Genomic DNA, 25,998 nt, shown 5'->3' with positions numbered 1-25,998 from the left:
ATTTCAGGAGGGATTTTGTCCCACTCCACTCCTCTTTGCAGATCCTCTCCAAGTCATTAAGGTTTTGAGGTTGACATTTGACAACTCGAACCTTCAGCTCCCTCCACAGATTTTCTATGGGATTAAGGTCTGGAGACTGGCTAGGCTACTCCGGAACCTTAATGTGCTTCTTCTTGAGCCACTGCTTTGTTGCCTTAGCCATGTGTTTTGGGTCATTGTCATGCTGGAATACACATCCACAACCCATTTTCAATGCCCTGGCTGAGGGAAGGACGTTTCACCAAAGATTTCATGGTACATGATCACGTCCATCATCCTTTTGAGAATGGTTAACTGCAAGGAAAACAGAAACAGAGGCGCCACATGTGTAGATCAATCAAAGCTGACAAAATCCAAGCAAGATGAGATCAGGGATACTCACAAACGGTGAAGGCTCTCTCTTGTGCCCTGTAGGGGGCAGGCTGGTATTTAAAAGCAAACAGCTGGCTGTACCAGGGGATCCCCGTCAGGATATCCTTATATTTGCCGTGGATCTCACAACAGCAACCCTTATCTAGGTTCACTTCCAGCAAAAAGGAACATTATGTCCAGAGGGGAGGAAGGCTAGGACAGCCTTATGGTTACTGGCAAGGGAAATGCCACACGAACACCAGATTTGTTAAAAAAGTTTCAAGTATTTTATTTTTCAAAAGATAAAAATACCATCAGTGCAACAAATTACAGCTGGGTGTGTTATAAGGCAAGTCTCCTTGTATATGCAGAGATAATAGCGACGCGTTTCTCAGGGAAGACCCTGTTTCATCAGGCTTTGTATACTCTAAAACTGTTTAAATCCCCTTTATATAGGGATCAGTAACCATATGTTTGCAATAAACCCTCCCCTTCCTTACATCAACCAATAAAACCTTTCCTTTCCAAAAACTCCCACTTGTTGCCTTAATTAGAAGTTTATTATAATTTTTTATTATGTAGTCTGTTAACTTAAAAAGGAATCCATGAACAATAACTCTAATGTAGTTGTCTGTGAAATTAGATCTAAATAAAGATGTGTTGATTATGAGATCGTTACAAGTGTATAAATGTAAACAAACTCCGTAGGTAATCGTTCCTTGACCAATTGTAAGCCATCTTAAGGAGGCTTGTATAATTTGGGGCATCTAATTGGTTCGTGTGCTCCTAGTCTAATGACTGCAAGTACCATCATGCCTCTGTGCCGGAAACTACAAGGAAAATGTGTCTGCGTGATTGTATGTTATTCTCTAACAGGCCTTATCTGAATAACTACAAGTACCATCATGCCTCTATATTTTATACCGGAAGTACCCGGATAATGTGTTAGCGTGACTGTTACTTGTTGTCCTTTTGTTCCTGGAGGGGGCTTGTGCTATTAATCCATTTAATTGGTTGGTGTCACATTGCAATGAACTGTAGCTGCCATCTTATTCTGATAAACTACAAATGCCATCATGCTTCTGTGTGTCATATCAAAAACACTCTCTGATTGTCTATTAGTCATTCACTTAAAGTTTCCCCACGGAAGAGCATTGGGTGAACCTATGATACTTTTGCATGAATTGCATGATGAACATATAGCGCTCCCCAATATGATAGTAGGGGCACCCACAAGAAATAATAAATTGTATATAAAAAACAATAATAATAGATACTGTAAGACTCAATATTCTCTCATATGTTGATGTGGTGACAATAAATTACAAATAATAAGTGCTATAGGTAACTAAACTATACTATACTCAACCCTATATATAAATAATTGTAACTAAAAACTCTCACAGATTTTTCACATAAATATAAAATGTCAAATGTCAGTGCGTATATCAAGTGATTGGTATTAGAAGTGACTTTCCCTTTTCTCCTTATGAGATATGCTAATCACCACCATTATAATAATAGTAGTAATAATAGTGAGAGTGAAGGATATACTGTGTGAGGTGGTTATATATTATACTAAATATGTAATAAAGATTAAAAGTGAAAATCCTTTTGATGCAGTAAATTTGTCTTGTCCTCTTAGCAGAAAAAGACCCCTAAAGCGTAACATTTCCACCTCCATGTTTGACGGTGGGGATGGTGTTCTTGGGGTCATAGGCTGTATTCCTCCTCCTCCAAACACAGCGAGCTGAGTTTCATGCCAAAGAGCTCAATTTTGGTCTCATCTGACCACAACACTTTCACCAAATTCTCCTCTGAATCATACAGATGTTCATTGGCAATTTTCAGACAGGCCTGTACATGTGCTATCTTGAGCAGGGGGACCTTGCGAGCACTGCAGGATTTTAGTCCTTCACGGCGTAGTGTATTACCAATTGTTTTACTTGGTGAATATGGTCCTAGCTGCCTTGAGTTCATTGACAAGATCCTCCCGTGTAGTTCTGGGCTGATTCCTCACCATTCTCATGATCATTGAAACTCCACGAGGTGAGATCTTGCATGGAGCCCCAGACCGAGGAGATGGACAGCTATTTTGTGTTTCTTCCATTTGCGAATATAAATAACATTGTGCTCATGCACGTGAAGTTATTTAAGAGTCAGCACTAATTACCTGAAATGCAAGTCTGTCAAAGAATCAGAGATAAGGAGGCAGTCTGCAGAAGCTTAGATGCAAGGTAATTACAGAGGTATAAGGTATATTCCTATAACAGTGTTGGTTATGAAAACTGGGGGAATGGTAAATAAAGGGATTATCTTTTTTTTTTTTTTTTAAACAATAACATTTTTGTTATTTCCTATCGCTTTAACCTCTGTATTCCATATAGCTCACCGCAATACCAAACTACTTGGCTCTGCGGGGGATCATGTTACGAGAGAGTGATTAAAGGTGTTTATGGTGGGCATATCGTATGTGTAGTTAAATGTAGATGGGGGTTATCTTGGGCTATGGTGTACTAGAGGGTCTTGGGTTAACAGTGGTGGTCATTTGAAAGGGTCCCTTAGGTGCTAAGATTGTATTATATCTTATATTTAGAGGATCCAGGTGAGGTTAATTAGGATTATAAGAAGTGTTAACCATGTGGGGGACAAGTCTGACATTGTCAGGATTTACTGTGGTGGGGCTGGTTTGTGAGTAGGGTTTAAAAAAGGTGTTAATTCCATTAATACTTGTGCCTATTTAATCATCCTCATTTACCTTTTTTTGAGTATCAGCTGTTATATAATTATCAAAGGCTTTCTTTAATATTCACAATAATGAGCAACGCCTCAGCTGTACTAGCATCTCTCATTGTCATGTTCAGCTGGCACAACACAGTCACACTAAACAGAAAAGGCTGTCTGCACTTGATTCTGATACCTTATGAGTCTCATATCAGTGCATGAAGGTTGTAGCTATGAGTATGTACTGACCCTGCCACTACAATAAACAGCATGATTGTAATCCAGCTCTGTGTATTCTAATGAGCTGTGCAGTGAGCAAAACACCACTGCAGACAGTAATTTATGTCGATCACACATGAAGTAAATAAGAATGTTGTTTTCCTCTTGCAAAATACTGGAATAAATGTACTAGTTATCTGAGATGACATTTTAATGCTAAATGAACATTTTATTTCTGCTAACAAGCAGCATTACAGATCTCTGTTATCTTTTTCAATCCCTTGAGCATACACATTAATATTGCTATTTTTGTACTTATCCACCAGTATAAACTTAATGCAAATTGCAGAGATCAGAAGGAATAAACATCTAACCATGCACTATTATACCAAATATAAACTGCACACAATTAAAAAAACAAGCGTTAAAGACCATTTACATGCTCTAAATCGTTACATGTTATTTTAAGTACCAGCGACCCTGTAAAGGAGTTAAACAAATAGTTAAATTACCTTCAAGAGCCACAGAGAGCTGCTGGTCTCAAGTCAATACAGCTCCTAAGCCAATCAGCAATGGCATTCAACAGCAGTACCTTGTGGAGCTTAAAGGGAAAGTGTATCCTATATTTTTTTCACCTTTAATTTGTTGCCAAAGATCCATTTTTACCTGCTGGAGGGTATTAAATTGTTGACAAATAGCACCTTTAAGTTTCTATCAGTATTTGAAATTGCTGACTTTGCCTGTGGTAACCCTACCTATACTGCAAGTTTCTGTACTTAAGAATTACTTATAGAAAAGCTAAGTAAACATAGCCAGCAAAAGAAATTATACTCCCAACGGGAGATGTCATAAAACGAAAATTTTCAATTGCTCTCTCTAAGGCCTTTATATTCAAAACGTTGACAAACCAACAAGAAACTGCCTGCATGGGTTCTCCTGGCTCGTAGTCCATCGGTCTGTCAATATATTCTAAAAAAAAGGGGGTGACCCGCAAAGTTCCAGCAAAAGGTGATGTGTCTCCCATCCTATATAATAAATGGCCAAGTATGTTTGTCAGATGCAGTCATGCGCAGTAGAGACTGCACGTGACAAACATACTGACCGTTTGGATCCTGACACTCAGCACTCAGCACAGAGCAAGGCTGAAGTGGAGTGTCAGGGAGCGTGGCCACGGGAGCATTGTGATGGGGGCGTGGCCGGGCATTGCAAGGGGCGTGACCGGATGGGTGTCGCCGCGATGGGGCATGGCCGGGCGGGGTGCCACGATGGGGGCGTGGCCATAGAGGCAAAGGAATTCAATGAAGACAGAGCCAGAGAGGAAGCAGGAGAGGGGGGAAGAAGGGCCAAAGAGGGGGGGAGAAGGGCCAAAGAGGGGGGGGAGAAGGGCCAAAGAGGGGGGGGAGAAGGGCCAAAGAGGGGGGGGGGGAGAAGGGCCAAAGAGGGGGGGAGAAGGGTCAAAGAGGGGAGGAGAAGGGCCAAAGAGGGGGGGAGAGAGCCAAAGATGGGGGAGAGAGAGAGCCAAAGAGGAAAGAGAGCCAAAGAGGAGAGAGAGCCAAAGAGGAGAGAGAGCCAAAGAGGAGAGAGAGCAAAAGAGGGGGGAGAGCCAAAGACGGGGGAGAGAGAGCCAAAGAGGGGGGGAGGGGGGGAGGTGGGGGAGAGGGGGGGAGAGAGAGCCAAAGATGGGGGGGAGAGAGTCAAAGGGGGGGGGGAGAACCAAAGAGGGGGGGAGAGAGAGAGCCAAAGAGGAAAAAGAGCCAAAGAGGAGAGAGAGCCAAAGAGGAGAGAGAGCCAAAGAGGGGAGAGAGAGCCAAAGAGGGGAGAGAGAGCCAAAGAGGGGGGAGAGAGAGCCAAAGGGGGGGGGAGCCAAAGAGGGGGGGAGAGAGAGAGCCAAAGAGGAAAAAGAGCCAAAGAGGAGAGAGAGCCAAAGAGGAGAGAGAGCCAAAGAGGAGAGAGAGCCAAAGAGGGGAGAGAGAGCCAAAGAGGGGAGAGAGAGCCAAAGAGGGGGGAGAGAGAGCCAAAGGGGGGGGGAGCCAAAGAGGGGGGAGAGAGAGAGCCAAAGAGGAAAAAGAGCCAACGAGGAAAAAGAGCCAAAGAGGAGAGAGAGCCAAAGAGGAGAGAGAGCCAAATAGGGGGGAGAGAGAGCCAAAGGGGGGGGGGAGCCAAAGAGGGGGGGAGAGAGCCAAAGAGGGGGGGGAGAGAGCCAAAGGGGGGGGAGAGCCAAAAGGGGGGAGAGCCAAAGAGGGGGGAGAGAGAGAGCCAAAGAGGAGAGAGAGCCAAAGAGGAGAGAAAGCCAAAGAGGAGAGAGAGCAAAAGAGGGGGGAGGGAGAGCCAAAGAGGGTGGGAGAGAGCCAAAGAGGGGGGGGAGAGCCAAAGAGGGGGGGCAAAGAGGGGGGGAGAGAGCCAAAGAGGGGGGGGAGAGAACAAAAGAGGGGGGGAGAGAGCCAAAGAGTGGAGAGAGAGAGAGCAAAAGAGGGAGGGGAGAGAGCCAAAGGGGGGGAGAGCCAAAGAGGGGGAGAGAGAGAGCCAAAGAGGAAAAAGAGCCAAAGAGGAGAGAGAGACAAAGAGGGGGGAGAGAGAGCCAAAGAGGGGGGGGAGCCAAAGAGGGGGGGGAGAGAGCCAAAGAGGGGGGGAGAGAGCCAAGGGGGGGAGAGCCAAAGGGGGGGAGAGCCAAAGAGGGGGGGGGAGAGAGAGCCAAAGAGGAAAGAGAGCCAAAGAGGAGAGAGAGCCAAAGAGAGAGAGAGCAAAAGAGGGGGGAGAGAGAGCCAAAGAGGGGGGAGAGAGAGCCAAAGAGGGGGGGAGAGAGCCAAAGAGGGGGGAGAGAACAAAAGAGGGGGGAGAGAAGCCAAAGAGGGGAGAGAGAGAGCAAAAGAGAAGGGGGAGAGAGCCAAAGAGGGGGGGAGAGCCAAAGAGGGGAAATAGAGCCAAAGAGGGGGGGAAGAGAGCCAAAGGTTGGGGAGAGAGCCAAAGAGGGGGAGAGAGCCAAAGGGGGGGAGCCAAAGAGGGGGGAGAGAGAGAGCCAAAGAGGAGAGCCAGCCAAAGAGGGGGAGTGAGGAGAGCGAGCCAAAGAGGGGGGAGAGAGAGCCAAAGAGGGGGGGAGAGCCAAACACGGGGGGGAGAGCCAAAGAGGGGGGGAGAGAGCCAAAGAGGGGGGAGAGAACAAAAGAGGGGGGAGAGAGAGCAAAAGAAAGGAGGGAGAGAGCCAAAGAGGGGAGAGAGAGCAAAAGAGGGGAGAGAGAGAGCAAAAGAGGGGAGAGATAGAGCAAAAGAGGGGAGAGAGAGCAAAGGAGAGGGGGGGAGAGAAAGCAAAAGAGAGGGGGGAAGAAGAGAGCAAAGGAGAGGGGGGAGAGAGCAAGGGATGGGACCGCTATACTGCAAAAAATGGCCCGTGTACACGGGCTTTAGTACTAGTAGGATATAATAGGGCAAGGATAGGATTTCAGCACATCCAGCAGAGCTGTGCAAGTTGCCAGGGAGGAGACCTGTCCTATACATTCAATACAGTCGAACAAAATAGCAACAGCACCAGTAATGTTTAATCTTCAACCTTTATTTTAGGACAAGAGAAACAAAACACAATGTTTCGGGAACTTAGCCCTTAATCATGTGAAAATCCAACTAGTGTAAAACACACCCCCTTTATACCATACAGGTAAGCATACTCACAGGTGCATAATCACCTTATTATGACTTTACTATCACCTGCTGGACAAACATTGATACTACATCAAGCTAGCAATATACAATTATGTTCGTTTAAAATCTATAATAAACAAATAAGTACAACTTAATACATATCATATATATACAAAATTCCTCTGAGAGATTGGTAATGGCACCAATTTATATTCTTTTTAGTATTAAGAAAAATACCTCATCAAACTTTTTATAAGAATTCATGGAAATCTAATCTAAAGAACATAGGAAAGTCTTAACATATCAGAGAAAAAGGGACCAATCTAGATCTCTATTTAGGCCTTTGGGATGTAATGCATCTAACTTGAAAATCCAGAAGGCCTCACGCCTTTTAAGTAACAGCTCGCTATCCCCTCCTCTCCTGGGTCTCTCCACTCGCTCTATAACCTGAAACTGAGTTGTGATAAAATAAAGGTTGAAGATTAACCATTGCTGGTGCTGTTGCTATTTTTTTCAACTGTATAGGATTTAATAGGGATTGCGACTTCTGCAGAACTCCACCGACATTACCATTTGCCTGCACTATCAGTAGAAGGGGGGCTGTATTTGAAGTGTTCCTATACAGCACAGGCAAGAGCGTTCACTGAAACAAAAAACAGTTTCTGTGTAGGAACACTTCAAATAATATATACTTACCCTTCCTGTTACTAAACCTACACTACCTGTCTCACACTGGAAAATCTGAAAAAAACTGAAAAGGTGGCGAGACAAATATGGCTGAAGCCATATACTTAACCTGCAGGGTTGCCCTTAGAATTTGTTGCACTACTGGCTATGTATCCAAATTAAAAGGCAGGTTATTCCATTGAACACCCAGCTAACTCCCACAGAATACCTACATCTTCTCTATACCTGACTAATAAAGACAAAAAAAACCTTTCTATTATAACTATAGGAACTATGTTGATTTTTCATGTTCTTTTTATTATTTTAAACATAAAAATATAATTTACAATATATAATTATTTTATTAAAGTCAGTAGTGCAAAAATTATAACTTTTCCGCTAATATCTCATATAACATAATTATATATTTTAAATTATATATCTATGTTTAAAATAATAAAAAACACAAAAAGATGTTTACAATCTATATAATACTTGAATGAATATGCATTTACAAGAAAATGCATATCATTTAAACCATCAGCAATCATTTAAAATTGAATACCCCACCCCTTAACCTATTAACCCCCTAACAGCTTACCCCCCCACACCGCTAAGATAACACTCCCAAAGATACACAAAATAAAAAAATAAAAAAAATTGCAGAAAATAACAAAACACATTACAAAAAAACACTACCAAAAATAAAACAAACAGTAAAACCTATCCTAAAACTAAAAATCCCACCCAAAATAAAAAACCCTATACTAACACTAAAAGCTACTCTAAAAATTACCCTGAAAAGGGCATTTCGTATTGGCATTGCCCTAAAGTGATTTAGCTTTTTTACTTGGCAAAAAAATGTATCCCTATTCTAAAACCAAAGTAACCCCCCACCTCCAAATAAAAAGCCTATCTTAAGAAACCTAAACTAAAAATTGCCCTGGTGAGGGCATTTGGTAGGGCATTGACCTTAGAAGGATATTTGGCAGGACATTGCCCTAAAGTGATGTTAGATCTTTTACTTTTAAACACATTTTTTATTCTAAAAAAACCCCTAAGCTAAAAAAAACTGTCCTAAAAAAAAGATTGCCATGATTGCCCTAAAGCGATTATACCTCTTTTGCCCTGAAAAAAAGCCCTGTTTAAAAAAACTATCTTAAAAAAAAAAAGAAACCCTATGCTAAAACAAGATACCCTGAGAAGGGCATTACACTAAAGCATCCCCGACGTACTCTTCATGTGGTCACATCACCGCTGCACACTGAAGTTTGAATGCAATGTATGCCCTTATATAGGGGTGCCATTGCATTTTAATGGGCTGATATTTTAATTCTTAGTCCAATTAGCCAATAGAAAAAGCTTTCATTCTATTGGCTGACTGGAGCACTGCCTTGGAGTAGTAGCTGCCCATCTAAGAGTCATATTCAAGTTGGGTGAGTACCATCTATGGGGTTTAGTGACAGGCTTTTTTGGGTGGATGTGTAACTTAGGGAGTGTTAGGTTAGGTTCTTGGTTGGGTTAGCTGTTTAGGTGTTAAGTAGTGTAGGTGTAGTTCATGGTGGGTTTGTGGAGGTTTAGGGGTTAAGTAGAGTAGAAAGGTTATTGCAGTGGGGTATTGGCGGTGTAGGTGTTCAGTAGGTTAGGGTGATAATGTAGAGGGGTATCAGTGGTGTAGGGGTTAAGTAGGTTAGGGGGATAATTCAGTGGGGTTTTAACTGTGTAGGGGTTAATTAGGTTAGGGGGATAATGTGGTGGTGTATTGGTGGTTTAGGGGTTTATAGTTATGTTTAGTAGGTTGTGCAATATATTTAAAAGGGATCCTATACTTTACATTACCAGTGTCAGTGCTGATGCTGCTTGGAATATATTTCCAGCAACTGCACCCATTGTAATGTATAGTAAAATGCCTCTCAGTGATGCTGTCTTTAAATAATGATGTCAGCCGCTTGGAATATTTTGCCGTCTTTCTCGACATTGTGCTGAATCCCTTTTGAAAATGTTGCCATTCAGCAGAAAATTTGATAATTAGGGCTTAAGTTTTCGACTTTAGTATAAAGACAGAGATAATATAAAGGAGCATATGTGTGTGTATAGAAAGTGATACAATAAAGAGATCAAAGAGATCTGATTTCCCTGCAAGCTCAACCCATTTAATAGGTTTTGAATTAAAAGAACAAAAGCAGTTATTTTGTATACAAAAATAAAACTAAAGAAGCAATATATCATACCTGCAACTGGTATAACAAGTCACTGGAAACATGTAAAAAAAAAAAAATTTTACAGTACATTGTCCCTTTAAGCACTTAGCATTGCAGGGTGCTAGTGCTAAAGTGATATGCGCTTACAAATATCCGTGTAGGACTACTACAAAATAACACCTATTTTTACATATTTTCACTTTTCATAATGCCCTCTTTGTGAATTTCATTAGATTAACCAATTCTGAAATGAATAAATAGCCAGAAATTTCCTTTCTTTTTTGTGTTTGTTTGAAGTGATGGTAAACTCCCCCCCCCCCCCTTTATAAAATCAGATCCGTAATGTTAGTGATGTTTTAGATGGAGTTTAATTCATCCGTTGTAATGAAGATGCGCTAGAACTTACTTTTAAATATAAATATAAAATTCAAATACGTCATGCTCCTCCGCCCACTTCTAAAGCAAATTTTTCTGTAAACTAATGGGTATTTGAATTTCATATCTATATTAAAAAGTAAGTTATAGCGCAACTTCTTTACAACTGATGAATTAAACTCCATCTAATATATCACTAACATTACCGATTTATTTGTATACCATCACTTTAAGAAATTGGGCTCCATTTATTAAGCAGCGGATGTTGCTTCAGAGGCCCGTCGTTTCAGGCTCGCATCGGTCGTAAAAGGAGGCAGATAGAATTTATCCTGATACAATGATTGACAGCCCCTGCATTCTGGTGAAATGCGTGTGCAATGATAAATGCGATATAGCGAATCATGTCCGCTTGACACATGATAAATCAAGCCCTTAGACTCTGGGATTGAAATAAGTTTTTTTGTCTTTAGAAAGAAATATACAAAAAATAACCCTTTAAGGGTATGAGACTTGAAGAATAAATCCAAATTAGATATGTTTTATCTTTATAATTAAAATAGTTAAGAATGGAAAATGATGACAATGATAATCAAATCATTCTGAATAATAATTTAGTAACCCAGACCAAGGGAAAAACCTAAAACATATGTGGCATTAATTACTTAAGATGTAAAGGATTTAGAAAGAAGGATGATTCATAATATACTATTTATGAAAAGCAGGCTTTGAAAAACATAGAGATAATGACACCATTGTGATTAGACAGGCAAACAAGAGCAGAGGTGATGTTATACAGAACACCAATTATTATAACAATAAAGTCCTCTGCCTTTTATCTGATACAATTTTTAATGCATATTACTAGTTATCAGTTAAATAATAAGCCTTTATAATTTGCAAAAAAAGAGGTTTTGAAACAACGTCATAAACAATGATAAGTTTCATTTATTTGGATAAAGCTACCAAAAGTCACAATTTCTTACCATTTTCCAAAAATTCACAAGACTTTTAAACCCTCCAGAAAGACTTAACATTTTTTGGAATTGGTTCTTTAACATCTAATCTTGTATACATTGTATTTTACTAAAGAATGATTTCATGATTTTACAGAAAAAAATTATCAACAACTTTGGGGCACAATAATTGGAATTTGTTTTGACTCTAATTTGCTAAACTTACACTTGCAGGTCAAAATATCCTGCAAATATACTGAAGTTTTATTGAAAAATCAGAATAATGCTATGAAATTTCTCAGTGCAAAGTACTAGTGAAACTAATGTGCTTCAACTCCACTAGAAAACCATGTGACAAACTGTTCCATATAGAGCTTTCTAATGGATTGGATCAACTTTGACTTTGAAAACAACACAAAAATCAGAGTGAAGCAATTTGCATGGTTCTAATGGATACATACAATATTTGCTATTGCCACTTTAACCATAGGTGTATCTGACTTGTAATTGGGTTTATTTTACAGAATGAACAAAATATTACTAAATTAGGACAGATGTAATAAGGAGATCAACAATGAGGTAACCATAAACTTATTAATACACTACTGCTTACAAAGAGATATGATTTTAATCAAAACAAAGACAGTAAAACATTGATAAAGTAAGCTCTGAAGTGGAAATCCACTATTGGTCCAGAGCTGAACAAGCTTACAGCCAAAAGTTAGGAAACAGCAGTCATCAGACCACAGCTTCTTAACCAGTACACCAGCTATTAGCTGGTTGTTTAAATCACCCCAGGTACGTTTGCCTTGGGGTGATAGACAACCTCCTACTCACAAGCCATTGGGCTAGCAGGGGGCGGCATTGCACAAGCAATTCTGTTATCCTGGGTGGACAGGTTTGTGTGAGCAAAAACTCATCCGTCCGAGATTTGATAAATGCTGGCCTGTGTTTAACCCCTTGTGGAGGTTAACCAATTAGTTATATGCAATCTATAGTGAAAAAAATTCAATGTTGTAGAATATTAGAGAATTTTATTATTAATATTGTATGTCCCTTTAAATAAAAATGTACATGAAAGAAAAGATTTGCACCAACCCTCAATGCAAAATAGCCAAACATGAAAGCACTCAGCAATAAAACTGTGCATTTAGCCCTAACTGCAAAAACGCCTAGAGGGCTTTCAGTAAGCAAAGTCATTACACTTAGAAGAAAACATCTATCAAGAGAGAACTTTTTAAAATGACAGAAATGATGAAGAAATGATCTTTGCATTTTATTTGTCCCCAATCAATCTGTCTTTTGCAATAACAGATTAATGTAATATAGTTGTAAACTCAAAGCTTCCAAGATTCCTATGTTTTACACATGAAAAAATAAAACCAAAATGGTTGTAACAGAATTAAAAAAATAATCCATGTAGACAACTGTAGAATTTTATTAACGTATTCTCAAGAACATTACCTTGTAAGAGTGGGGTAAATGTTATACATGTCCCTGGTAATTTATAAACAATCTCAAGCATACAAAAACATACAAAATATTTTACCTTAATTGTAGTAGTGTGTGCCCCAGGGTACTCTTTCTCTTCTAATGTTGACCAACGCTGTATAAATGATTCAACTGCCCGATCATCATAGTCTACTATTTGGAATCCTGACACATTCGCTCCTCCAAACTGAATTTTTGATAAATCTCCATCTGTAAAGCCCTGGGCAGAGAATATTCATTTATTAGACTTTTAGTCTGCCAATGTTTCTGTCATCCACAAAATTTTAATAAATAATAGATGGTTCTTGAGAATCCTTCAAGGCAAAGAAACCAATATACTCCATCCCAATAAAGTGAGATTATGCAAGTTATACAATTTTAAACAGTATAAAACTGCAAAGCATTTAGTTTAACTTTTTTCTACATTAAACGAGACAGATTTAGTAAAGCAAATAATAAAAGTATTTGCTATAAGTTCCCCAAACTCATCTATTGTGCAATATAGGTACATTACATAATGGATATAGTATAAAGTAGAAAATAGAGTAATATATTTCATGTAGATCAACTTTATATTTATGCATCACAGAATTTCGCTTTCAACAGTTATACCGTGCACATTTTGCTAGAAAGCTCTATGCAGCTGAAAGAGTGAAAGCTTCACCACAAATAAATGTTCTTACTAGCGGTTAGTAAATACTGAAACGCTGTTAACAAAAACAAAATGCTCAATGCACACAAACAACTGCAAATAATAAATTGTTACTGGGCCCTTCCATGATTTTATAAAATGAAAACGGGCAGAGATAGAATGTGGTCTCAGTACATGAATAAATGATTTGTAAAAAGGATATTATGCTGTGTTATAAAATTATGTTTGTTTGACATTTTTATGAGAGGCCAAAAATTATGCAACCTAAGATTTTCTTCATAATATTGCAGGACAGCTGGTTTACAGATTTGCATTTAAAAAACAAAAAATAAAAACTAGGTTACAGAATTGACTTTTAGGCCTCTCTAGAGAGTGTTACAGAAGCATGAGTTTATAAGCATTGTACTGATTTTGTTCCCCACCTCTCTCTAGTCATGGGTGCTGCCATGTTGAAATCTAGCTTTCACTACATTCCAGTGCTGACTTGTTTGAGCATGTGCAGCAACTCTCCTTCAGATACGCTCAGTGCAACCTTGGTTCCATAATGACAGCACTCATAATAATGGGGTGTATTTATTTAAAAAAAATACATTTTTATTAAGAACCAGATAATTCAACCTGTTAGATAGCAGGGTTTTGACCAACGTTGTTCCTGAATAAATTGTTTCCACTAAATCTTCATGCTTTTTAGAATGGGATATATTATGCCTGTTGTGCTTGAAATCATTGTCTTCCAAAGTGGGTTTGGTATGTTAAAAAGCAATTTGGGACTAATTCATTGTTAACATGCTACACAATGTAGCATAAATGTAATATTACTTCCAATCCTTCATAACTTCCTTGAGAAAGCTTGGTAACAAGGTTTTTGCAGCTGTTTTTGCTTAGCATCAAAATATGTCTAAGTAGCTCAATTCATTGATTTAATTTTATTTGTGTGAATGCAGATATTTTTTAAACTCAATAAATAAAATATTTGTTTTATGTATAATCAGTATATTTTTAAATTTCACATTTGTTTTCATTTTATAGTGAATATATCAGACAGTATTTTAATTAAAATTTGCGATTAATTTCACTCTGGACTGATCTATCAGGGGTGATCGAGAAGCCACGTAGGGGGGGCTGAGATGCAAAGCTCATGCAATGATAAATACAGGCGGCAAATGCTGTCTGCTACTTGCAATTCTGGATGGGCAAGTTCCATGATAAATTTGTCCCTACATCTTTTCAACTTTAGATATCATTTAGTAGGAACTGCACAAAAGAAAACAGATTACAAGAAAATGATGAAAAACATATTGATGAAAAAATTATACACATGTATGCTGAAATTATAAACATCAAAAGTAACGCATAGCAAAAAGCACGTAATATGTATCAATATGTGCATAATTTCAAGATCCATGCTGCTAAGAGGGTTAAACTGTTTGATCTATTTTATCAAAATTACATCAAAGACCTAGAAAAGATGTAACTACTCCTGGGCCTCCATTACATATGAAGCGTCGCCCGCAAAAGCCGGCAACGCCAGTTTTTACGTGATTTTGGTATCCTATATACAGTGCCGCATATAAATGCGGCACGTATATTTCACCCGTCGCTCACAAATTTTTACTCCCATAGGCTAACATGGGACCGCGTCGTAAATTGGTATCTAATATCCAGCGCAAGGCCTTACGTGGTGAAAATGGAGAAATCTTACTCCATTTTTACCTCGCCATAAAAGGCAGTCGTAGCAGGCCTTGCGCTGAGTATGGGAGCACCGTAACTCCCGAAAATGCATGCAAAAATAAATTAACACCTAACGCATGCGCAATGTCTATCTACCTGTCAACCGCAATCCCCCACCGCAATAACTAATAAACTCTATTAACCCCTAAACCGCCATAGCCCACAAGTAATAACTAAATTATTAACCCCTAAACTGCCATAGCCCACATAGCCTATTAAATGTATTAACCCCTAATCTGCCGCTGCCAACGTCGCTGCCACTATAATAGTTAATAATAGTTATAATAGTTATAATAGCTAACCCCTAAGAAAATAACAAATCTCCAGTAAAAGTCTAACCTGCCTCCCAAAAATAAGCCCGACACGTAAAACCGCTTTATTCGCAATCCCCCCTCTCATTACTAATATTAAATGTATTAACCCCTAGACCGACAACCCTCCACAACGCAATATGCCTATTTAAACCATTAACCCCTATATCCACCATCAAACCCACACCGCAAGTAATAACTAAATAATTAACCCCTAAACTGCCATAGCCCACAACGCAATTGACCTATTCAAGTATTAACCCCTAAACCGCCATAGCCCACATAGCCTATTAAATGTATTAACCCCTAATCTGCCGCCGCCAACGTCGCCGCCACTATAATAAAGTTATTAACCCCTAAACCTAAGTCTAACCTTAACCCTAACACCCCCCTAACTTAAATATTATTTAAATAAATCTAAATCAATTTACTATTGTTAACTAAATTATTCCTATTTAAAACTAAATATTTACCTATAAAATAAACCCTAAGATAGCTACAATATAATTAATAATTACATTATAGCTATTATAGTATTTATTTTTATTTTACAGGCAACTTTGTATTTATTTTAACTAGGTACAATTGTTATTAAATAGTTATTAACTATTTAATAACTACCTAGTTAAAATAAGTATAAATTTACCTGTAAAATAAATCCTAACCTAAATTACAATTAAACCTAACACTACACTATAATTAAATTAATTACATAAACTAAATTACATTAAATTATACTAAATTACAAATAGTCCTTAAAAGGGCTTTTTGCAGGGCATTGCCCCAAAGTAATCAGCTCTTTTACCTGTAAAATAAAATAAAATACCCCCCCAACATTACACCCACCACCCACACACCCAACACTATTCTAAATCCCACCCAATCCCCCCTTAATAAAACCTAACACTACCCCCTTGAAGATCACCCTACCTTGAGCCGTCTTCACCCAGCCGGGCAAAAGTGGACATCCAGAGGGGCAGAAGTCTTAATCCGATCCGGCCAGAAGAGGTCCTCCAAGCGGCAGAAGTCTTCATCCAGGCGGCATCTTCTATCTTCTTCCATCCGGAGCGGAGCGGGTCCATCTTGAAGACATCCGACGCGGAGCATCCTCTTCCTTCTTGATCCGACGACTGAATGAAGGTTCCTTTAAGTGATGTCATCCAAGATGGCATCCCTTCAATTCCGATTGGCTGATTGAATCCTATCAGCCAATCGGAAATAAGGTAGGAAAAATCCTATTGGCTGATGCAATCAGCCAATAGGATTGAAGTTCAATCCTATTGGCTGATCCAATCAGCCAATAGGATTGAGCTTGCATTCTATTGGCTGATTGGAACAGCCAATAGAATGCGAGCTCAATCCTATTGGGTGATTACATCAGCCAATAGGATTTTTCCTACCTTATTTCCGATTGGCTGATAGGATTCTATCAGCCAATTGGAATTGAAGGGACGCCATCTTGGATGATGTAACTTAAAGGAACCTTCATTTAGTCGTCGGATCAAGAAGGAAGAGGATGCTCCACGTTGGATGTCTTCAAGATGGAACTGCTCCGCTCCGGATGGAAGAAGATAGAAGATGCCGCCTAGATGAAGACTTCTGTCGCTTGGAGGACCTCTTCTGGCCCGATCGGATGAAGACTTCTGCCCCTCTGGATGTCCACTTCTGCCCGGCTGGGTGAAGATGGCTCAAGGTAGGGTGATGTTCAAGGGGGTAGTGTTAGGTTTTATTAAGGGGGGATTGGGTGGGTTTTAGAATAGGGTTGGGTGTGTGGTTGGTGGGTTGTAATGTTGAGGGGGTATTGTCTTTTATTTTACAGGTAAAAGAGCTGATTACTTTGGGGCAATGCCCCGCAAAAAGCCCTTTTAAGGGCTATTTGTATTTTAGTATAGGGTAGGGAATTTTATTATTTTGGGGGGCTTTTTTGTTTTATTAGGGGGATTAGAGTAGGTGTAATTAGCTTAAAAAAATTGTAATTCATTTTTTATTTTCTGTAATTTAGAGTTTGTTGTTTTTTGTACTTTAGTTTATTTTATTTAATTGTACTTAGTTTATGTAATTAATTTAATTATAGTGTAGTGTTAGGTTTAATTGTAATTTAGGTTAGGATTTTTTTTTTTTTTTTTAAGTTTAAATTTTTATTGAAAGTCAATAAAGTAAATGTAAATAAACCTAGGAGACGCAGCTCCAAACCAACAGTGCAAAATATACATAAGTAATAGGAAAATTAGAGCGTCCAGCTTGTAAATAAACTTTTTCGTCAATTACAGAATGTTGTGTACATGACCGACTTGTCGAGCCTTGATCCATGGCTGACAAGTCTAAGAATATGGAGGGGGGGGTCATAATGACTGAGAGTAAAGAACTTCTCTGAGAGAAAGGAAGGATGAGGGAGAAGGAATGGGAAGGTAAAAAAGAGGGGGGGGAAGGGGTAGGGGTAGGAGAAAAAGGTCATAAGAGTGCCAAATAGGTGACTGTCATGGGGGAGATGCCGTTAAGGGGCTATGTGTCTTGGGCAGTTGCATTGGGTTTCCAGTCTGTGTTTTGAGACTCCTTCCAGTAAGCCCAGATCAATTCAAATAGATCAGATTTATTTAGTTTGTAAAAGATATCCTTTTCCATTGTGTAAACGTATGCCATATTATTACAGATCATCGCCCAGCTTGGGGCCCGTTCCTTTTTCCAGGAGCATGCAATAGAGTATTTTATAATCATGAATAAGTAGATGCAAATATACGCATGGTTTTTAGGAAGGGAATGAAGGTTTAGGTGGAGAAGGGCTGTAGCAAGCAGCTTGGGAAGCCTAATACCGATACCCTGTAGCACCGAAAAACACTTTTGCCATAGAGGCTGAATAACGGGACACCCCCACCATATGTGTAGAGCATTGCCCCTGTGGCCACAATTCCGCCAGCATTTGGGGGACACCTTTGGGAATATTTTTGCTAACCTAGTAGGCACATAGTACCAGTGAGATAGAAGTTTGAAATAGGTTTCGTACAATGTTGTGCAATGAATAGCTTTCTGGGTCAGGGAGAAAGCTCGTTACCATTCCTCAGGGGTGGTGTGTCTCCCTGTCAGCGTTTCCCATCGGGAAAAATGGTTAGGGGTTTCCGGGCTGTGTGATCTGCCTAATAGCACATAATGGAAAGAGAGGGGCCTACATAGCCGGTCTCCCCTTGCCCAAATGGACTCCCAGAGAGTTAGCGGTTTAAAGCCCCAGCTGCTTAGGAAACTCTTGATCCTCTGGTATTCAAAGGGTAGATACGAAGGGATCTGGACCTCAACACCGATCTGGGATAGTTGTTTAAATGAGTCTCGGGGGGACGTGGACCAAAGGTCCGATATACTATTGATTCCTAGTTGAACCCACTTATTAGGGTGAGAGTCTTGCAGACCCGAGAGTAGGCCCGCAATGGAGGCGACTGGGGAAGGGTGCGGGGCTACATGAGGATGATGCCGTATTCTATCCCAAAAGCTAAGGCATTCACAGACGACTGGGTTGGTTAGGGCAAGCTCCCTTCGGCAATGTGGCAGGGTCCAAATTAGGTCCCATAAGGCAATTTGGAAGGGCAGCGAGACCTGTTCTATGGATTTCCATTTGGCATCCGACGCCCTTACCCCCCATTGAGCAACATGGGTAAGCATTGCGCCCTCGTAATACCGTACCACTGACGGAGATGCAATGCCTCCCATAGATTTAGGGATTTGAAGTACCCTGTGGGCGACTCTAGGGGGTTTATCCATCCAAATAAATTTGATAAACCCGCTTTGAAATTGAAGAAGCAAATGCCTCGGTATTTTAATGGGCAGGCAGCGGAATAGATACGTCAACCTGGGGAGGAAAGACATTTTCAGCGCCGTGATCCTACCTAGCCAGGATACATGCTGGAGGTTCCAATCCTTCCGTAGGGAGCGGAGAGAAGTTAGGAGAGGAAGATAGTTGTCTTTAATTGTTTGAGGAAGGCTACTAGAGATCCTGACACCCAAGTGTAGAACAGAGTGTTCAGTCCAATTAAATTTATAAGTCTCAGTGAGGGAGACTAATTGTGTCCTTGTCAACCCTTGCGTGTACACTTGCGTTTTTGACAGATTTAACTTATAGTAAGAGTGGGCCCCGAAAGTGGTGAGTATATCTAGGAGTCTGGGTATACCCTGCTCAGGGTGTGACAAGATAAGAGTAACATCGTCAGCAAAAAGTGCGATTTTGTGCGATGTGCCTGACAGGGTGACACCTTTGATTCGAGGGTCAGTTCTGATCTGCTCAGCCAGGGGTTCTATTGAGAGGGCAAACAAGAGTGGCGAGAGGGGGCACCCCTGTCTGGTGCCATTTGTAATGGAGAAGAGCGAGGAGTGGAAGCCCAGGCCACTCACGGATGCAGTAGGAGTGGAGTAGAGGGCCTGAACGGCCACTATGAAGTCGGGGGGAAAATGGAATCACTTAAGGACTGCCCAAAGGTATTGCCATCTGACCCGGTCAAACGCCTTCTCAGCGTCGAGAGAGATGACCTTGAGCGGTCTACGAAGCCGTGAGGCAAAAGTAAGTATGTTAAGGAGGCGCCTCGTGTTGTCCGGGCCCTCTCGGAGGGGGACAAATCCCACCTGATCCAGGTCTATCAGGGAAGGAAGAAAACTAGCGAGACGATTAGCTAGAATCTTTGAATAGAACTTGATGTCCGTGTTTATCAAAGAGATAGGCCTGTAACTCGCACAAAGCGTGGGTCCTTGTCGGGCTTAAGGATGGTGACTATATTGGCTTCCAAAAATTCACTCTTAAAGTGACCCTCCTCTCTAGCCAAATTATAGAACTTCAGTAGTAACGGGGCAAGTTCCTGGGCATAGGCCTTATAAAAATGAGCAGGGTAACCGTCTGGGCCAGGGGACTTGAAAGACTTTGCGTTCTTTATAACTCTTAAAACTTCTGGAAGAGAGAAGGGGGAGCTCAAGACATCTCGTTGTTCTGGGGCGAGCATGGGAAGCGACAGGGTCTTAAGGTAGGTCTCCAAAACCTCCTGAGAAGAGGACCTAGGAGACTCGGCTGTGGCTATATTATAGAGCTTAGCATAGTAATCGGCAAACGTGTCGCCTATTTGAGACGGGATCTGTAGAAGAGATCCTGATGATTGTATGGAATGGATACGGGATGCCCCCAATCTGTTCCTAATTTTGTTTGCCAACAGGGTATCAGCTTTATTGCCTTTATAATAAAATAAGTGCTTAAGCTTGGTGAGGTTAAGTTGGCTTCTGCGCAGTTCAATCCTGGAAATGTGGTCTTTGATCTCAATAATTTGAGATGTGGTCTCTGCTGTGACTGCACTTCTATTGCATGCTTCTAGTTGTCGCAACTTGATATGGGCTTGCGAGAGGCCTGTCTGCTTTCTAAGATGCGATTGTTTAGTGATGAGAATACCTCTGATTGTGGCTTTAGCCGCACCCCATAATGTGTCATCCCTGACCATTAGATTGTCATTAGTTTGAATAAAGTGGGTGATATCTCTGCGGAGTTCCTCTCTAAATGGTATGTCCTCTAAGATCTGGTGGGGCAGTCTCCATTTGGGTCTAATGTGGGTAGTGTTAGTAGATATTATGTCGGTCTGAACTAGATCATGATCCGACCAGGCACATAGGGAAATCTTGGCCATCTTAACTAAGTCAAGGGAGTCAGCCGTGGAGAAGATGTAATCGAGCCTTGAGTATAGCTTGTGGGAGTGTGAAAAGTGGGTATAGTCGTGATATTTAGGATGCAGGGCTCTCCATATATCATACAGGCCCGAGGCAGACATTATTTGCCGGAATTTGTGTGAAAGTTGTTTATCTGGGGAGGATGTTAGGTCTGTAGACCTGGGTCTTCTGTCTAGTAGGTGGTCCCAGACCATGTTAAAGTCGCCCGCTATGAGGACTCTCCCTTGTTGAACTTGAAAAAGGACATGGAGAACGTGTTTTAGATATTGTGGCTGTTTGGAATTCGGGAGATATACGGACACTAGGGTATAAGTGACATGGTTTATTTTACAGATAAGAATAACAAATCTTGCCTGGGGGTCTCTAATAACTTCTACTTTTTCGAAGGCCAGACGCTTGTGCAACAATATCGCAACTCCTCTGGCTTTTTTAGTATAAGAGGCGGTTTCAATATGGGTATAGGACTTGGAGATGAGCCTAGGAGGCTCCTTTTCCAGCCAATGGGTCTCCTGAAGGAATACCACATCTGGGTTATGGTGTTTCAATGTCCTAAGTAACAGGCTTTGTTTATGAGGCGAGTTGAGACCTCTAACATTATGTGTCGAAAGCCTAATGGTGGACATGAGCTCTATGGGGAATTTGGACTATGTTGTGGGTCGGAGGGGATAGAGGGAGTAGTAGAAGAGGGGTGGGTGGGGAAGAAAGAGCACTAAAAGGAGCGCTCAAAAATGTGGTGGAAATAGTCCACCTCAAAGAGTCCTAGGGTGGACTTCTACGTGAGGGCGGAGCAGTTGGGGATATTAAACTAAGTTACACAAGGTTAGGGGCATCATTGAGAGCAGCCCCACTCTGCTATAAGTAATAACTAAGATATGAACTAACATTAAAGGCATTCTGAATAATTTGCTATAGAACAATAATATAATAACCAGCAGAACAAACTTGAACAAAACACAATCAACAGGTATTGCAAACACATAACAGTGAACCTGAAAAACAGAAAGACACCGAGTGGCTATGAGTCAGTAGCAACATTTGTCCCAGAAAGTGACTGAGAAGGGCTAGCTCCAGGAGTTAAGACATAGCTGTGGGCTGAGGTAGTTTTGCCCTTTTGGCCCTTTGGTCATTGACAGTCCACTCTGGGGCGGAAGCCCACAACTTAGGGTAGGGAGGGTCCCGTTGGGGAGGAGGCTCTGGTCTAAGGCCCCAGTTGGTGAGAAGAGTTAGGCCCTGGGTCAGAGTCGTAGCCACAAAGTTTTGATTGTCCTTGGTGATGATAAGGCGAGTTGGGAATCCCCATTTGTACTTAATATTGTTTTTTCGCAGAGTGATAGTGACGGATTGATAGTGGCGCCTCTGTTGTAGGGTATAAGCCGAGAGGTCGGGGAGGAGCTGGATATCTTTAAATTTCTCGCTCAGAGATGGTTTCTTGAAGGCTGCCTGCATCAGCCTATCCTTATATAGAAAACTATGGAAGCAAACTATTATGTCCCTCGGTTTATCTTGTGCCACGTTTGTAGAGCGCAGTGCTCTGTGTGCCCATTCCATGGTGGCGGTCAGGCCCTCTGGGCTACCAATCAGCGAATGAAACAGTTCCCTCAAGAAGTCTTGCAGGTCGGATGGCGCTACCGATTCTGGGATTCCGCGGAATCTGATGTTATTGCGCCTGGATCTGTCCTCTCCCTCTGCCACCTTGAGTTAGGATTTATTTTACCGGTAAATTTGTACTTATTTTTACTAGGTAGTTATTAAATAGTTAATAACTGTTTAATAACTATTGTACCTTGTTAAAATAAATACAAAGTTGACTGTAAAATAAAAATAAATCCTAAAATAGCTATAATTTAATTATTAATTATATTGTAGCTATCTTAGGGTTTATTTTACAGGTAAGTATTTAGTTTTAAATAGGAATAATTTAGTTAATAATAGTAATTTTATTTAGATTTATTTAAATAATATTTAAGTTAGGGTGTTAGGGTTAAGGTTAGACTTAGGTTTAGGGGTTAATAACTTTATTATAGTGGCGGCGACGTTGGCGGCGGCAGATTAGGGGTTAATACATTTAATAGGCTATGTGGGCTATGGCGGTTTAGGGGTTAATACTTGAATAGGTCAATTGCGTTGTGGGCTATGGCGGTTTAGGGGTTAATTATTTATTTATTACTTGCGGTATGGGTTTGATGGCGGATATAGGGGTTAATGGTTTAAATAGGCATATTGCGTTGTGGAGGGTTGTCGGTCTAGGGGTTAATACATTTAATATTAGTAATGAGAGGGGGGATTGCGGATAAAGCGGTTTTACGTGTCGGGCTTATTTTTGGGAGGCAGGTTAGACTTTTACTGGAGATTTGTTATTTTCTTTACTTTTCTTAGGCGCCGGCAGTTTCTAAAGTGCCGTAAGTCACTAGCGACTCCAGAAATTTGTAGTTACGCTCATTTCTGTACATCGCTAGTTTATCCAACTTATGGCACTTTATGAACTGCCGGCGCCGTATATGTAATACCCCGATGTGCGAGGTGAAATTACGGGCGGTACAGGTTCCCACGCTTGCGCCGAAACCTGCGCCGTATATGTGATTGTGCCCCTGGTTTCTGCCAAGTTTCTTAAAGAAAAAGCAAACATTGCATTAGCATAGCTTTGATTTAGTTATAGACAGATCACGGAAAATAGATGCTCTGTTCATATCATAGTTTTATAAAGCAAATTCTGAAATTCAAACAGCACAGTTTATTGTTTTATTATTTAAAGGGTCATGAAACAATTATAGATACATAATTAAGCACTACATTGTAAACGATCGGCTCATAAAATAAATGTTTTCATGCAAGAAAACTGTCCTTTTGTTAGCACATTGTAATGATTTTTCAGTACAGGGAGGTATCTTCTTAGTATCATTTCTAATTTTTCCTTTGCTGTGACAAATTAGGGACATGTCAAACAATCACTTTGTAAGATTTTCAGGGTAAAAGAAAAAACTGATCAAATAAATACAAAAAATACAGAAAAAGCATTAACCACAGATAAATAAACGTTTTGGGCCAGATTACAAGTGGCAAGCTAAATAAAAATGTATCGCAACCGAGTTAGTGCTCATATTACAAGTTGAAAGTGTATATTAGTGTATAATATTCTATTTAATGTGTTTTTTGAACATTTATTTTTTTACTCTTACGGTTTACTTCAGAGTTTAAGTTACGCTAAATATTTAAGTGCAGATTCAGCTTTCACTTGAACGCAAACTATAACTTTCCACTTCTAATACCCACACAAATTTGCATGCTAGTGATATCCATTGAAAGTATAGTTTGTGCTTGAGCAAAGACTGCTGTGCTAACCCTTGTCTGGTTAATGTGCTTTACCATTTACTTGTAATATCAAAGTTGCACTCTAATGGTAGAGCAGTCAAGCAAAATTGGCTATCCCGTGCACTATCTTTAGCACGCCATTTGTAATCTGGCCCTTTATGGGGAATTACATGTTGAGTTTAATATTGTACCACCATAAATAATGTCTGAGTAATATGCTTTCAAAGTATTGTAGTAAGACTACAAACTTTAAATTTCTAAAAAAAGTCTCCAAGTCTGTTGTTTGCAAATCCTATATTATTATTCATACAGAGCATGTGATTTTTGAAAACATTCCATTGTACTTCTATTATATCATTTGTTTTGTTCTCTTGATATCCTTTGTTGAAAAGCATAACTATGTAGGCTCAGGAGCTAGCTTCTGATTGCAGGCTGCAGATATATTCCTCTTATCATTTGCTGACCAGGTTCCTTCAGCTAGCTCTCCGCAGTTAATTCCTGCTTCTTTAACAAAGCAATCCAAGAGAATGAAGAACATTTGATAATAGAAGTAAATTGGAAAGTTGTCTAAAATTGTATGTTCTGTCTGGATCTCATGTCTAAATAGACATGTGCCATTGCTGAAATAAAATCTCTGCATTTTCCTTCCACCATTTAATTAATGTTCTTATTATAAATCAGACACTGTCATATTCTAAAAACTTTTAGCACATGGCTCTTCATCTTGTTTATAAAGTTGCTTTGAGGCAGACCTTTTGATTCCTACTTTTCTACAACAAAATGTTCATTTTTGTTCTACTACTTTTGTCATATTGCAATAGTTAAAATAAAAAAAGAAGAATTGTATGAAATGCAGTTATATAAATAAATTGCTACAACTGGATCATACTCATTTTGTCCTAGATTACATGCAGAACGCAAAAAATATTATCAATAGCCCTTCTGTTTACAGCTCAAACGATAGTCTAGGGCACACTAACATCTGCATGTCAGATTGCGCAGGTGCGTTATATACCCTCACATAATAGACTATGGGGGGTACACAGAAAAATCCATACGGGAACGTGCTTGAGCGCTAAGTCAATGGTATGTTAAGGCAAGGGTGTTCTAAGTAGATGTTGCACAAGTAGTTGAGTTCTTCATGAGGTTCTGTTCTATACAATTAAAAATATTTGTTGCTAACCCTTTGGAATTACCTGGATTTCTGCATTGATTACTCATAAAATGCAGTTTGATCTTCATCTAAGTATCAATTATAGGCAAATGCGATCTGACTAAACTAAAAACACATAAACAGTTGTACTTTCCAAATTTTTATTAAAGACATTAAAAAATCATTCACAGTGTAGACTTTGAAAAGTAAGTGAACCTCTGTCTTAACAACTTCTCCAAAACCTACTTGGAGACAGGTGTTTCCTTTAAGGAGATGAGATTGAAAGTGTTGGTTGCACAGGTATCCTGCCCTTTAAATTAAGGCACACAAAGCCTGGTTACAGACAAACCTGTTCTTTTTAAGAAAGATTGGTTAGTGTGAACCATAAATTGATCTCAACAACTTTCACAGCACCTTAGAAGACACATTATAGAGATGTATGAAGTTAGAAAAGGTTATAAAGCATTGCTAAAATCTGGGTGTTTATCAATCCCCGGTAAATACAAAT

General features: G+C 40.0%; 1 protein-coding gene across 1 annotated transcript in view; it reads right to left on the bottom strand.

Annotated features, from left to right (window-relative positions):
• GRIA2 (glutamate ionotropic receptor AMPA type subunit 2) overlaps positions 1 to 25,998 on the bottom strand; it is a 380,491-nt gene that overhangs the window by 126,997 nt on the left and 227,496 nt on the right. Inside the window, exon 6 of the mRNA XM_053703773.1 lies at positions 12,711 to 12,872. Coding sequence (XP_053559748.1) covers positions 12,711 to 12,872 — 162 coding nt within the window. The remainder of the gene's footprint in view (positions 1 to 12,710; positions 12,873 to 25,998) is intronic.

This window comes from Bombina bombina, chromosome 2, assembly GCF_027579735.1.
Source record: "Bombina bombina isolate aBomBom1 chromosome 2, aBomBom1.pri, whole genome shotgun sequence".
Lineage (NCBI taxonomy): Eukaryota > Metazoa > Chordata > Amphibia > Anura > Bombinatoridae > Bombina > Bombina bombina.
Note: the sequence above shows the minus strand (reverse complement) of the source record. Positions and strands in the feature narration are given on the sequence as shown.